Source organism: Haliotis cracherodii, unplaced genomic scaffold (genome assembly GCF_022045235.1).
Source record: "Haliotis cracherodii isolate W230 unplaced genomic scaffold, xgHalCrac1.p SCAF_9, whole genome shotgun sequence".
NCBI lineage: Eukaryota > Metazoa > Mollusca > Gastropoda > Lepetellida > Haliotidae > Haliotis > Haliotis cracherodii.
This window is the reverse complement of record NW_027266343.1, coordinates 46,071,884-46,087,596: the sequence shown is the minus strand read 5'-3', so window position 1 is coordinate 46,087,596 and position 15,713 is coordinate 46,071,884. Positions and strand designations below refer to the sequence as shown.

The 15,713-nt window shown below is 39.1% G+C and overlaps 1 protein-coding gene across 3 annotated transcripts; it reads right to left on the bottom strand.

Moving 5' to 3' along the window:
- Positions 1-1,686: 1,686 nt before the first annotated feature.
- LOC139452259 (protein mono-ADP-ribosyltransferase PARP15-like) lies at positions 1,687-15,188 on the bottom strand. 3 transcript variants are annotated; one of them, XM_071233658.1, is made up of 12 exons: positions 15,144-15,188; positions 14,571-14,731; positions 12,746-12,807; positions 12,231-12,467; positions 10,401-10,622; positions 9,988-10,057; positions 9,066-9,167; positions 7,377-7,550; positions 5,767-5,949; positions 5,355-5,509; positions 4,807-4,981; positions 1,687-3,701 (listed from the first exon to the last, which is right to left on the bottom strand). In XM_071233658.1, the coding sequence occupies exons 2-12, from the start codon at positions 14,707-14,709 to the stop codon at positions 3,430-3,432; spliced, it is 1,791 nt and encodes a 596-aa protein (XP_071089759.1). In that variant the 5' UTR covers positions 14,710-14,731; positions 15,144-15,188; the 3' UTR covers positions 1,687-3,429. The 3 variants fall into 3 exon arrangements, with proteins under 3 accessions (XP_071089759.1, XP_071089758.1, XP_071089760.1); XM_071233657.1 differs by having other exon boundaries at positions 15,113-15,166; XM_071233659.1 differs by lacking the exon at positions 15,144-15,188 and having other exon boundaries at positions 12,746-12,804; positions 14,571-15,085.
- Positions 15,189-15,713: the final 525 nt, after the last annotated feature.

The following is a 15,713-nucleotide window of genomic DNA, read 5'->3' as shown; positions in this document are numbered from 1 at the left end:
CACGTCATTTGTCAAACACATCGTTGGTTCTACCAGCGGGCTACCACTTTCATGCAATTCACCAGCACCTGATGTCGTCATGTCATGTACCAAACACATCGTTGGTTCTTCCAGCAGACCGCCACTTCCATACAATTCACCAGCACCTGGTGTCGTCATGTCAAGTACATTGATGATTGGTGCAACACTAGGATACCCATAATGACCACACCTACACCAGGTGTTATCTTGATTAATACTTTTAATATCGTAGGTGTTACCAGTATCACCTGGTGTCATAATGACTTTGTACATGTAAGTGGTGAATGTGTTGTCATGTCACGTCGAAGGCCCTTGTCCGATTCCAAACATACATGTAGGTACAACAATTTGTCGCTGTCGTGATATATTTCTTCGACAATGCTACAAGCAGCGTAAATAAAGTGATAAAACCCTTTTCATTGTTATACCAAATCTCTACTAAAAGCAGGGTCCGTTGTTCGATTTTCACGGTATCATAAGCATGTGTTAATGAATCATATAAAAAAAGTGAATATACCAGTTGTCCCCGAAACGATGAGCTAATCCTGAGCTAATCCGTGTGTGTGTGTGTGTGTGCGTGTGTGTGTGTGTGTGTGTGTGTGTGTGTGTGTGTGTGTGTGTGTGTGTGTGTGTGTGTGTGTGTGTGTGTGTGTGTGTGTGTGTGTGTGTGTGTGTGTGTGTGTGTGTGTGTGTATTCTAGTCCGGACTAATGCCGAGTTTATAGTGCTAGCTCACGGAGAAACTAAGTTTAACATTAACATCCCACTCAGACACCGTATACTGTTCCCGAGCCGATCAAGTCCTTGCTTAGCCCCTAATGCCGAGCGCAAGGCACTACCATCTTTTGGTATGACGCGGCCGGGTATCGAACCCCGGACCTTCCGCTCTCCGGGCGGACCAAGATCACGGAGGCTATCCCGGTAGAACTGTAGTGAGTGAGTGAGTGAGTGAGTGAGTTGGGTTTAACGCCGCTTTTAACAGTATTCCAGTTATATCACGGCGTGTCAGCTTAATGTGGGAGGAAAGCCCGAAGTGATGCAGGTTTCAGACGTTCACCACTTCGGTGAAACCCACGAGCACCTAGAAACATAATCGGGGCGAACCGGGATTCGAACCCACAATGATAGGTTTCTGGTGTGTCCAAGGGACGCAACTCTGCACAGCGAATCGCGGCGCCTTAGACGACTGGGCCACCCGCGCCCCCGGTAGAACTATAGGAAATACTGCGTGTACTAACTATATGAATAATAATCATCACTTTTATTGATTATCTCCAGACTACCAGTCGGATTACTATTAAGTGGACCATCTCTCTGCTCTTCGGTCGATAGCAGCACTCAGGATGTATAGAATATGGATAAGGCGAAAAGTTTTGATATTCACTATGATGTTGAGTTATGCTGTCCATGTACTCGTTCACGTTGTAGTCTGACTAGTTCAAGTAATGTATGCTAAATGGTTGAGAGGGCATCATAACATTCTAGGCTTATGGGTGAATTGTTTTACGAAGCCCTGTTTAGGCGAATGTAATCCGTCTGACATAACAATCTATTGGAACAACTAACTAGTTGTGGTGTATTTATCCAGACTTGCTATATGTATGTCTACATCCGTTTGTCTTCTGTAATAAAGAATAAAATAATAATTCAAACCTTTTCTCTTAATGACTTTATTCCTGGGTTTTCTTTTATCAGATCACAAAGTGAAACATCACTGCTGCATCACACAATGCATTTCGATCGTTCAATGACTTACATGTAAAACTTATACATGGTGTGCAAGTTAACGTCACGTACAATGTCAAACATATCATAAATCATGTATAATCCCAATCCAACCCGAACCCAACTGATAAAGAGTGCATAAGTTATAGGTGAGTCATTTGGCATTCCTTGCAAAAGTTCTATTAATATATATTTTAAACTTAAAAAGAGCAGTGACAACTTGGAATCTAATGTGTCTCCTGTAAACATAACTGAACTATCTATTCGTCTATATTTATAAATTAAATATGTTCAGACTGTTGAGCTATTTATGCACATAAGCCTGTAGCAACATATTAATACGTCAAACTAGTTTAACTACTATCTGTATGTGTGTATGCTTGTGCGATTCTGCGTTGTGACTTGGGGAAATAAAAACAATTGATTGATTGTTTCATTCATTGATTCATTCATTATATGCCATAGCATGCCACATCTTTATACATTAAATGAAAGGTATTTACTCAACTCATATGATATAACAATAACAGACTGAGTATATAAACAGATGTATTCCCCAACAGTCATTCGTGCGTATTTCTCATGCGTTATCGGTTTCTTTTTTCCAAAGGCTTATCAGGTAACTAGTATAACAGACAATCTAGTGATCGATATTGTGAGCTACGACCCACACCGTCGGGGTACGATGGCACACAAACAACCAAGTGACCGAGCCCGACAATTTGACCTATGTTATCGCCTCTTACGACCAGCACACGTTCATTTGGAAAGTAACTGGGGATCAATTCTAACCCCGAATCCGTATCTACACAGATATAGCACAATGAACCAATGTTGGCGAAACGTCTGACGAATGACTACGCTGCTTGCGGTTCAGTCATCCAATCAGCAGTGTTTCTGTGATAAAACTGGGTTGAGAAATCATAGATAAATATGATGGTCAGGGATAGATATCTGGTGTGTAGACAAACGAAATAAAACACTTAACTAAGCAACTCCTCTCAAAGTCTAGTCGAAAGAGGCATGTCAGATTAAAGAAATAGTGCAATTTTCCCACACTGTTGTACTCGTAACTATAACAGTGAGATGAACTACTTTAAATATCCTCAAACACTGTCACATTCATAATAGTGAAAGGGATGTGAACTACTTCAAATATACATCGTTGTCCTCAGACACTGTCACATTCATAATAGTAACAGTCAGATGAACGACTTCAAAGAAACAGTGCTATGTATGTGCATGAAGTGCATGTAGAAAATATCGGCATGTAGACGTCTTTGCAAGTGCAAGTGATGACTGGCATGTAGAAATAGAATGATCAATGTTGAAGGTAAACGGTTGTCTGAGTGAGGCCAAGAACTTTTCGATTTATCCTTGTTTCATTTATTTCGCGCTTGAAAATACTTCAATGTCCTCATAGATATATAAACATTACATTAAAATGCACACATAATGCATATATACTAGTATAGTATTATGTTACTTAAGCATGGTGTGTGGCATTAAGAATCCACAAATACCCATACCACATTTTGACCATTTAAGCTTATAAATATGTTCAAGATCTAAGAGCACGTTGTGGCATTGCGTGCATTTTCCCGAATAGTCTCTTCAAGCAAAATCCTATGTCCCGTTCAAAAACAGTTTTCATTCATATAAGTTAACCATAGAAAACCGTATTTCAGCCATTGTCACAATGGAGCTGTTTTATTGCAAATAAGTATTGGGGATAGACATGTGTTGCTCTGAAAACGATATACAGGGATGAAGTTTCAACATCATTTACAACCACAGTCGCGGCTGACGCCTTCTCTTCCGCTTTCGTGGGGGCGCCGGTGATCACTTGGCACAGGTAGATGTAGTGAATGCCGTTGGTGTCTCGATGGCAATATTTATCCCGAGTAGCGTAACTTGCCTCTGTGGCAAAAGACATGCCTCTGCCGTTGTTGGTGTCTGTGAATAATTGGTAAAGAAAAACCATCATAGTTGTATTTTGTGATTTGGAAAATGTTATTATGAAAGTCCAGTGAACAGTAATATAAAGATATTTTGGTAATATAAGAGTAAGGCTATTTTTCGGGGCATTATTATTTGCAGAAGCCCGAGGTCTTCCATTAACTGCCCGAGGAAGGAGGGCAGTTGAAAAGATCGAGGGCTTCTGTGCACAAATGATAATGCCCTGGAAAATAGCGTTACCGTTATTATAGCCAAAATGGATAGAATTTATAATTGTTATCAAATAAAAATAAACAACAATATCGGTTTTGAAACAGTTACTGCAATCAACAAGAATTTCACTGAGTCACTTTTGCGAATATGGAAACGTAAAAGAACAAACCAGATGACGTATCTATTGAACGTGACGTCACCTTTCCCTGTCCCCATGACGTCACCTAACAACGGGCGTGATAATGGCCCGTCGTCAAGCAATATGAGGGCATTATCAAGTTACAATGGCCCGCTCATTTCTGAGAACATACGGACGGTTTAATGATATATCTATCCATTTTAGCTGTAATATGTAGTATCAGTCCGTCTTCAAATAATTAACAGTTTATCATTTCAAACGTGATAATATCGAAACGGTCAGAACGTGACGTCACTTTTCGACTTTACTATGATAAGACGTTACATGTATGGAACGTTTTGGCTTTGCATGCAGTCACAATTTCTAGAAAGAGTTCGGTATTGTTACTATGAGTTGGTTAAAGAAAAAGTGTTTCAAAAAACGGTAATCCCAAGTTTGTTCACTTAATGTAAACCATCAACCGTCAACGTCAATCGGGAAAGAAATATCTCTTCCGGAGATATAGTTTGAACTCACACAAGCGATATCTCTTGCGGTGGTCTGTTGCAGATATAACGCGTTATGGTAAGCTATTATTGCCACATATGACATTGAACTTTTTTCATTAAAAAAAGATGAAACACATACACAAAAGAGGACAGAAGAGTTTGTGTAGAGTTGTCAATGCACTGTAGCTTTTAGTGTATATAAGTAGTTATTAAAATAACTTATGGTGTGATAAATATAAGATTCAATTGTGTATCATTTTACCATTGTCACCAGAACGGGGAATGTCGAAGCCATGCGCATTAATGTCATCAATATCCTCCACGTTGGTGCCACGCCAGAGGAGTCTAATGTCGCGCTCAGAAGCTGGTCTGGTGTTCATGGCCTGCTTCAGTAGCTGATACTGCTGGTACTTATCTCTGTTCTGGATGCGGAGTATCTGTAATACAACAGTTCCATTAAACAACGGAGAAAAGAGGATCATATTCCTTAATCGTATGTAAACAGTGAGAGTGTTGTTTTGAATGGGGCTTTGATAAGTATATCAATTCCCAAATGAAGGTCAAACATATTTCCTACTTCGGTGAGAATCGTACATACATGTGACAAAGCCGTTTCCATAATCATAAGAAATCTATATTTTGCAGACAGGCCATTGTTCATAATGAGAGAAAATCTGGGCGTCCACCAGAGGATCCTGATTCGGCTAAGGCTACGCACCCCTTACAGCAGCTTCTCGGACAACTGGGCTATCCATATTCCATGTAATTTACCAATTAGAAGAATATAGGTCGCCAAAAGGAGAAACCTACGTCTACAATCTCAAAAGTGTTTCCAGCGCTGCTCCGAAATATTTCCGTCAGTTCCTCTTCTTCTGAACCCGATATGACCCTTGGTGTGGTCAGGTCACTGTCGTCCATATCATCCCAAAGGTCCTCTGACCAAGTATTGGACAAGATAGACAAACCTGCGATAATGGTCAATATCATTAACATTTGGTAGAACAAAAACATACAAGTTCAAGCTCAAAACGTACATGAGGGAAGTTGGGCAAAGGTATATTTGGCTGGTAAAATATTATTTAGACATGAACCCTTCGTTTACCTTTATTTACTTGATAATATAGCCTGGATCCGATTATTGTGGCTTCATGTGAGCATTATTCCTGTGCTCGTGGATTTCACCAAGGTTGAAAACATTGCTCACACACACGTATATCCTTACCCGATATAGTATATCTCCTTACACTTGCTTCACCGAAAGTCTCCTTGAATACCTGTACAGCTTCAGCCACTGCTGCAGGTTCAGCAAGGATCAGTCGTACATCTCGGAGGCATTTGAATTTATCATGGTTGTTGATAATAGCCTTATTGAAAGCCAAGATGAAGGACTCCTCGTGTGTGTTACCTTTGTGAAAATAGCTCAACATTCATTCATTCATCAATACATTAATGATTTGTTTCATTGGAAGCATTTGAGGAATTGTGAATACATTTAAAATGGTATGTTTCACTGGGTGAAACTTATTTCCAATCTATGTCCACGGGTTGTAATAAGAGTGAATGACACGTTCTGTTTTTTTGAGATAAGGAAAAATAATTAACTACCGAATCAAAGGAACTAAACCGAAAAAAGATGGTCTTTTAAAACTACTTAAAAAACATATATTCAATCGAGAAATTTATTGCTATAAAAAAGGATGACAAGATTTAACTTTAACACAAAATGATCACTTTTATTCTCAGCATTTGATTCTTAGTTCTCTGTTGACACATGCTATGTTTGAGTCTGAGTGTGTTGCAACCGTTTTGGTTTGAAATATTACAATGTTTGTTTGCCAACCCTTTAAATTTATTAAAAAGTGCATTCTGTCATCCTATGTAATCCGTAACAAGTTTTTGACGGAATACTGTATTAATCTAAAATACTGGGAACAATAAAGCATTGCAAAAACAACAACTAATAAACATTAACTACCAGAATGAGCTTAAAACACAAATGAGTTCGTGTTGATAATTGCCGAGTCTCTTTGTTTGATGAACAAGATTTATTCCAGTTCGAAACATTCGGGTTCCCTGAGGTTGAGGGTAGGGATTGTTTAACATGTGTAAGGTCTGTGAATTGGCTGTCGTTTCTCATTGTGACCTTACCTGTGGACGAACGTAACATATAATAAACCAGTATGATGGTGTCGCGCTTTTGATGTTGCAGTGGATTAACCGGACATTGTTAACGTCTATATAAGTAAAATTGACTATAGGTCATTATGCAAAATTATAGAGAAATTATATATCAATATATATTTAATTCGGAGAAATCCCTCGAATCCGGAAGAAGCATCAACAGATTCTGGTAGTTTCCATTACCTTATATACGATACTTGTAGCGGTGAAATCGCATTGTCTTGTGCATTCCTCGTTGTACCACAACAGTATCTTGAATGAATGAAATGGGCATTGGTCATTTGCCAGGAAAAGGTGTATATGTTTCCGCTCACGCTACGAAGGTCAAGGGTATTGTGATAGAACTGTATCCAGTATTGTCAGAACGCAAGGACCGTAAAGTTGTTGTACAAGGAAAGCATACACGCCACTACAAGTAAAAGCGCGAAAGAGAAAAGTCAAAAACGAATTTTCGCCTTCTCGACATTTCAGGTTTGGGGGACCCACTTGATACAACGAGGTCGCGAGATTGCAAACTCTTGCATGATATAAAAATGTCACATTCTCGGGTTCTTGAAGATTTGAAAATACACATTCGTTTAAAAAACACGACTGCAGCACCCTTGGTTGTGATGCCCTATCACCACATAAAGTACTGATTTTATAGCTCACGTGATTGGTAGGTTATGGCGAGCGACATGGCTTTGTCCTTGTCCGCTTTACATAGACACTTGCTGATCAACTTCCACATGCTGTACTCTAGAGACTGTCGTGGAGTGGTGACAGTCTTCGTTGGAGGTTTGGGCAGAGGCAGTATCATAGCTCCTGTTGCCCTCAGACTTGATTCTATTGAGAAAATAAAGAAGCAGGATATACATTCCATAATTCTGCAAAGTACAGTAATTTCGAATTTCCTGAATTTATGGCTTATATATAACTGGAATATACAAGGAAAACAACATATGTAAGCGTATCTGGTTCACAGTGCATGTATCTGGTTCATAGTCCATGTATTTATGTAGGACAGAATACATGCAAATGCGGGTGAGGTGGGCAGAAATGGGGGTTTACAACTCGTTCTAGATTATCTTACTCATATCAAGATGTGTATGGACGTTTGTTGTGTTTGTGTGTACTAGTTCGGACGTATGCCGGTTTTATATGGAGACATATTATTATGGACCTAGGGGCCGCTTGTTTATCGGACGTGTCGATTTCTGGTAACTGACATTGAACGCTTTCTTACAGGATTTGACGAAGCACATTCAGGAGAAACTGAACGTGTAAAATTGAGGACTGTTGGGTTAACTATTTTCTTTCACTTCATCACATTGCCTTTGGAGGATTCCCCGGACAGCTTTATTTAAAAAGAAATGGGTTCAAATATTTGAAATTAATTGATGAATTCTGATATAGATGTGACATGACACTATTTCAATAATAACATGCTACAATGGTATAGTTGCCTTTTTTAAATATCAATAAATAAAGAATATACTCCCAGTTTGATCTTTGTCAGTAATACTGACCTATAGAATTATATCGTTGAGGTTTTACCGGATTCTATAAATGAATTATTATAATGGATAATACATAAACGTATTACTGATTTAATCAATATTTAAATTTTTGCTCTGTAGTTTCATACAATGATAAATTTAAATTTGGTTCAGGCGTTCCAAGTCATAAGCATTTAAAAATCGATATTTTCTAAATATCTTTATTTGTGGGTGATGTACTTTTGAAAATGTGATTATAAAGGAATTAAAATAGTATCGGAATTATGTTTAATATGTATCTTAATGAAATGCTTTATAACATATTTAAACAAATAATATAATCGGCCGCACAATGTACATCGACAATATGAGATATACGACCAAGTAGATAAAGTGTTATGAAATCATTTCAAGTATTCGTTTCGCATTGAAGTTGGACTTTTGGTACAATCTATCTATTGTGTACTCCCGGCAGAAAGTCCGGAAACATTCCACACGCCGGGGCAGTGATGACTTATCATTGCTTATTACTGACACAATCAAATTTGCGTGACCAGAATTTTCTCTTGCATGTAAACAAACGCTCTTATTCTGAAATCAGAGCAGAATGGCATGTTGAAATGACCTTTTCAGACATGACAAACCGTCACATCTCGCTGGCCTATGGAGGTACCATGTTGACCACAAGGAACCCAGGGTATGAGTTGCCATGTTGGTGATGTAGGGAATCAGTATATAAATGACATTGCATCATCTTAAATGTCCCAGCTCAGAATTGACAATAATCACTGCATATTTATTTTCTTATAATTACTGTGTCTATGTTGACTTCGTCCTATTTAGATGACACGGCGTTACTCACCTGATACTGACATGCTGTCCGCGGGGACTACAATGGCGTCGACGCACTCCGTGAGGATGTCGCCCTGCTTCACCTCCAGCTGTAAGTAGCCCTGGAAGAACTCTGAAACACAGGAGACATGATTGAAATACGGGTGATCTTGAAAGACGGGAGATTCGGTAACTACTGAGACTCTGAAACAAAGGCAATATGAAACCACAGGGACTTAAAACTGAGGGATTCTGAACCAAGGGATTCTGAAACTACGGAGACTCTGAAACAAGACATTCCGAACCAAGGGATTCTGCAACTACAGGGACTCTGAAACAAGGGATTCTGAAACCACAGGGACTCTGAAACAATGCATTCTGAAACAGGGCATTCTGAAACTACAGGGACTCTGAAACAAGAGATTCTGAAACCACAGGGACTCTGAAACAAGTGATTCTGAAACCACAGGGACTCTAAAACAAGGCATTCTGAATTAAGGGACTCTTAATCAAGGCATTCTGAACCAAGGGATTCTCCAACTACAGGGACACTGAAACAAGGCATTCTGAAACAAGGGATTCTGAATTTACAGCGACTCTAAAAACACATTGCTCTGTTAAATACATGGGACTCTGAAACAAGAGGGGAACGTAAAACATTAAGAAACATTGTTAATTTGGGCAGGTCTAAAACGCAGGTGACACGGGGAAAGTTTTACCGCTGAGTTTAGAAATACGGAAAAGCTAAGATCTGTCTCATAGATGAGTTTTACAACAAACCAATGACAAGTCATAAGCAACGACTGAGAAAGAATTCATTTATAATCAAAACATCGTCATCCAACTGAAATGAATATGATTGGTGTCTCGTACGTGACTGGTCGTGGACCATGTATAGTGAACTGTCTCGTTGTGATGAAAGAAATGGTGACGCATAAAGCATTGTATCTTACCCGTTTTCTGCTCGGTAAGGGTCGTAACTCGCCTGTAACGGGCATCCACGTCAAACGTGTCGATAAATGCCTTGTAAAACAATCAATAATGAAGTGGTATTTATTTCTTTTTTAATGTTATTTGTTACAACAGAATCAATTTAGAAATTACTTTTTCTGAAGGGAACCTCGAATATACCATACAGTTTGAAAAGTAAAGTTCATTTAATATATGGTTAGCGAAACGTTGTTATATATATAGAACTGACCCAAGTATTATCTTTCGAATTAACACATTTCTGTATTAACGAATAATATTAAGGGAGTAATTAATGTCCTCTGTGTACATGTATAACTATAACAATAGTTGCCCGGTTAACAGTGTGTCCGGATCAACGTGGCGTTACTGTTCACCCAAATAAACATCTACTTACCTTAAGTATCGTTTGATCTTTATGGAAGATGACGACCATGATTTCTTTGAGAGAAGTCTGCGGGTTTAATTGTGAATATTCCCAAATTGTTTCTCTAAAGACATCTGTCACTGCACGAGGCGGATAGTTCCTGACTCCAGCACCAAGAGCTGGAAATGCTATGCTGCTGTGTCCTGCTTCAGATGCTTTCTGGAGACACTGATGTATTGTGAGACGTAACACCTGTATACGAGGACATTATACACATTATCAAAGGTGTGTTAACCACAGGACACATCACGCAACACCACAGGGACACACAGCACATTAGGTTGGTAGGTTAACTACAGGACACATTGCACATAACCACAGGTGTGTTACCTATAAGAACACAGCACATTATCATAGGCATAGGTGTGTTAACCACATGACACATGATACATTACTGCTGGTGTATTAACCACAGGAACACACAACAAAGGTGTGTTAACCACAGGAACATACAACAAAGGTGTGTTAACCACAGGAACACACAACAAAGGTGTGTTAACCACAGGAACACACAACAAAGGTGTGTTAACCACAGGAACATACAACAAAGGTGTGTTAACCACAGTAACACACAACAAAGATGTGTTAACCACGGGGACACACAACAAAGGTGTGTTAACCACAGGAACATACAACAAAGGTGTGTTAACCACAGTAACACATAACAAAGATGTGTTAACCACAGGGACACACAACAAAGGTGTGTTAACCACAGGAACATACAACAAAGGTGTGTTAACCACAGTAACACACAACAAAGATGTGTTAACCACGGGGACACACAACAAAGGTGTGTTAACCACAGGAACACACAACAAAGATGTGTTAACCACGGGGACACACAACAAAGGTGTGTTAACCACAGTAACACACAACAAAGGTGTGTTAACCACAGTAACACACAACAACGGTGTGTTAACCACAGGGACACACAACAATGATGTCTTAACCACAGTAACACACAACAAATGTGTGTTAACCACGGGAACACACAACAAAGGTGGGTTAACCACGGGAACGCACAACAAAGGTGTGTTAACCACAGTAACACACAACAAAGGTGTGTTAACCACAGTAACACAACAAAGGTGTGTTAACCACAGTAACACACAACAACGGTGTGTTAACCACAGGGACACACAACAATGATGTCTTAACCACAGGGAGAAATACGACAGATGTGTCAATCAAAACGAAGCAAATGACACAAGATAAGAGAGCGATTTCTCTGCAATCAGCGATATTCCAGCTATTTGCGCGGTCAGTCTTGGTCAGGCAAATCAGTAGTCGATAGTATAATCAAGATCTATGGCGTTGGGCAACATCAACTTCATTTAGATCATCCAATTGACGTCCCAAAGAGGGAACCAATAATTTGGAATACTCTTAATTCATTTAAGTAACACGGACTTTCTCACCCGGGAAAATTCGGGTTAGAATAGGTCCCAGCCACCCATGCTTGCCGTAAAAGGCGACTAAGCTTGTAAGAGACGACTGACGGGATCGGGTTGTCAGGCTCGCTGACCTGGTTAGTGCGTGTCATCGATCCCAATTGCGTGGATCGATGCTCATGATGTCAATCACTGATTGTCTGGTTCAGGCTCGATTATTTACAGACCGCCGCCATATAGCTGGAATATTGCTGAGTGCGGCGTTAAACAACAAATACAACAAAGATATTTAATCCAATTAACTGATGCATTAACGCCATTTGTTTTAATTTAAAATGTATTAAAAGTATATGTGGCGAAGAAAGCTATAAACAAAGCTATGTAACAGAAGATTATTCGTTGAGGTCACCTCTTCATGGTGCTGGTGTGGTTTGTAATTTGGAAGACAACAGTGATGCAGCTCCTTGCAGCGTAGTTTGCCAACATACGTTCGTATCTGCACCACGTCACCATTTCTCATACCCCGTGGAAAGAGCTCCTTACATTGCGTCTGTACTATGGAGCCGCCTACACTCACAATAGCCTTGGACAACGCCGATGTTGACAGGTCGAGCTCTGTATTTGTGGAGTTGACAATCACATCTGCCTGATGATGAAGACATATCTTACTAGTCATGCATATGTTATTTTATGTGTTCTGGGGTAATGCAACCATATAACCATATAACTATATAACTCTATATATGTATATCTAGCATAGTAAATATCTAACGATATATATATATATATATATATATATATATATATATATATATATATATATATATATATATATATATATATATACGATCTAGTAGAAATATACAATTGGTGTGCAAGAATCTGTTAAGTTACATGACTAATTGTCGCATTCAACGCACATACCTTTGCTATCGCTAAATTTCCTACTTTCACTGTGATTCCGATCTCAGCGGATGCTCCACCTTCTGGAACAATATAATAGCAGTAGAATGTAACGATATTTCCGATGTGAGAAAGATTACACCTCATATCCAATATCAATTAAGACTAACATCTAGTCTCTGAAATGAACAATGTTTACAGAAAAATACCTGTTGTTAAATTATAGTTATAAAATGTATCAAAAAGGAGCCAAAAGACTTTCTTCCTTTTCAGATATGCAGTAGCCTAGACTTGCCAAATCGTATAGACTTGCATGGGCTGTATTGGATTTAATTGTTTCAGGGTCTGTATGACAGACTAACATTGATTCTCAAATGTCGTTTATGACGAACTAAATTTAAGAGCTCTCATGTTGAAAGACTAAATCTCCAGTAAGTCAGTCGCAAAGTACATTTTGAAAAACCATTAAAATATATTTTAAAATTTATTTCAATAGTATGGTAACGTCTATCAAACAGACCTACACGCAGCTTGCTTGTTATAATGACCACGCATTTTTATGTAATATCATTGTCACGTAAACAGATATCATTGTTGATGTCATACGTCATAATATATGTTTACGTCACAACTTGCCCTGTTGATGTCGTGTTGACATCGGTGCTATCATAACAGTGAGTGAGTGAATGAGTGAGTGAGTGAGTTAAATTTTACATCGCATCGGCAATATTCCAGCCATATAGCGATGTGAACTAGGTATTTAATCTAAAATATCTGCCAACAAAGGACAGTAAAATAGTAAGTTATATCACAGTTTTTTAATAAAACAAACTAGATCATAATTTCCTTTAAAAACATATAGTATTAAGAGATTAAGTCCTATCAATTAAAACAAGGCTATAGACCACCAACAACCAAAGTTAGACCACCTTACTGGAGATCATGGGGACTTACAGTACCTATGCTTCCTGCATGACTCCCCAGCAGGATTTATGCCATCACTTTGGTTACCAGTGGGTGTACCGTATGCTAGCCAATATTAAAAAACACAAAACAAATTGACAATACAATCAAAGTTCTAAAACGCAAGTCAATATTACTTACCTTGATCGAGAACGGATTTACGTGGCACTAGCAGGAGGACAATATTTTTACGCTACTTTAACCACCCGAGTGGCACCACCACCAACAATCTCAGTTGATGTTAATATTTAAAATGTATATCATCCATCAAAATTTATCTATTAGTTCTATTTCTCTTAAAAAGTCAAGAATTAAATGAGTACTGACATTATTAAAAAGATCCTTCAATGAAGATGAATGATAATATTTATCCCTTGTGAGAGAGAAATCGGCTATCATAACAGTGGAATAACAGACTGAGTGTATGAGAAAAGCATCGAACGATATCCAAAGGCTGAAAGACCTTAAGTAGCACGTGACCCCCCCCCCCCCCCAATGATAACCTCCTCATTGAAAGCTCTCTTAGAAACTTTATGTTGAGGTGGCCATGGCCCGTTTCGCAGTGCGATCGTCGCGCTCCGTCTGCCGATACTCATGTACTGTAGCACAGACATTCAAATTCATACTGCTATGCTCGCGTTTAGAAACGGGCCCCGGTCTTTGTCACTGCTATGTGATGAATCTATTCAGCCACTCTTTTCAGACATGTTCACCAATGCTGTTTAGAGTGACAATACACTGTGTACTGTCAACACGCCCTTGTAGACAGGGATGCATAAACGATAACATCCTTCTATATATTGCACAATTTCCGCACCACAGACACAATGAAACAAAACGTCACTTCGATGTAACGAATATACACAAAAATGTTCCAACTTACGGCGTTGAGCGCTATCCTTTCTTCTGTTCACATAGGACGCCCCATTCTCCGGTCCACGCCGTCCCTCTTGGGTTTCTAATCTCAGCTGTTCAGTACTTGACACCAATTCCTTCATGGAATTTCCAGTTTTCGGGTTCATTTTCACGACAATGCAACTTCACCTTCACAAAAGTACATAATTAAGGTGATTCAAATGCAGCTGAACACAGCATCCCGCTACAAAGAATGAACTTTCACCTGCGTTGCTTCTGTACAACACTGACGAAACTTCTGTTTGTTATTTTTGTTTGAGATGACACGATACTCTCCAAACCAATGTCATTTTAAATAACTATTAGGGCGTGACATGATACATAATACCAGCACGGCAATCCTAAATATAGTCTTCCCAACCCATGGTGTGTCATTTCTGCTTGAGCAAGAAGGCTCTCGCGTATCTTGAAACACTCTGAGATACTTGTACTTCAGTAGCCAACTGTAGGACACGTACGCGAGCCTTGCAGGACTTATAGACACTCTAACAGCACTCTAACAGCACTTACGATTTCATAGCAAGGGAACATCGGCCCTCACCTTGTTGTTCACTGACATTACTTGGTATCAGCATGACGTTTCATACCTACAAACGTGTAATCTGTTTATCTAAACACTACTACTGTACACAATATCCAATGTCAATGTGAATAATGAACAAATGTGTTGTATCCGTTCTATTTTAACATACACAGCACATATACGCAGTAGGATTAGTCTCAAGGTCTCCAATCACGCATATGTTTCAAAGAAGTTGTATTTCAACATACGAATACAGACAAAGCATGGTAGCCGTGTTGATCTCGTGTATGGTGTTTTTTGTGTGATTATCACCCTATTTTATATTCATAACACAACCAGTCACATTGAAAGGGGCATTGTGCAGCAAACATTCAAACATTTTTATATAATGTTGAAAGGGCCTATAGCAAGTATTTGTTGGCGTCCACTATTCACGTTTTCAACATGTATCGTGTGCCATCTGAAGGACTATATACCCTGGCTCGCGCCACGGTGGTATGAAGAAGCGTATTCATTTTACGTCATAGTCAGTGTTCCTGATGTATCATGACAGCCTGTATATAATCGGTCCAGTCAGGATAAAAAACC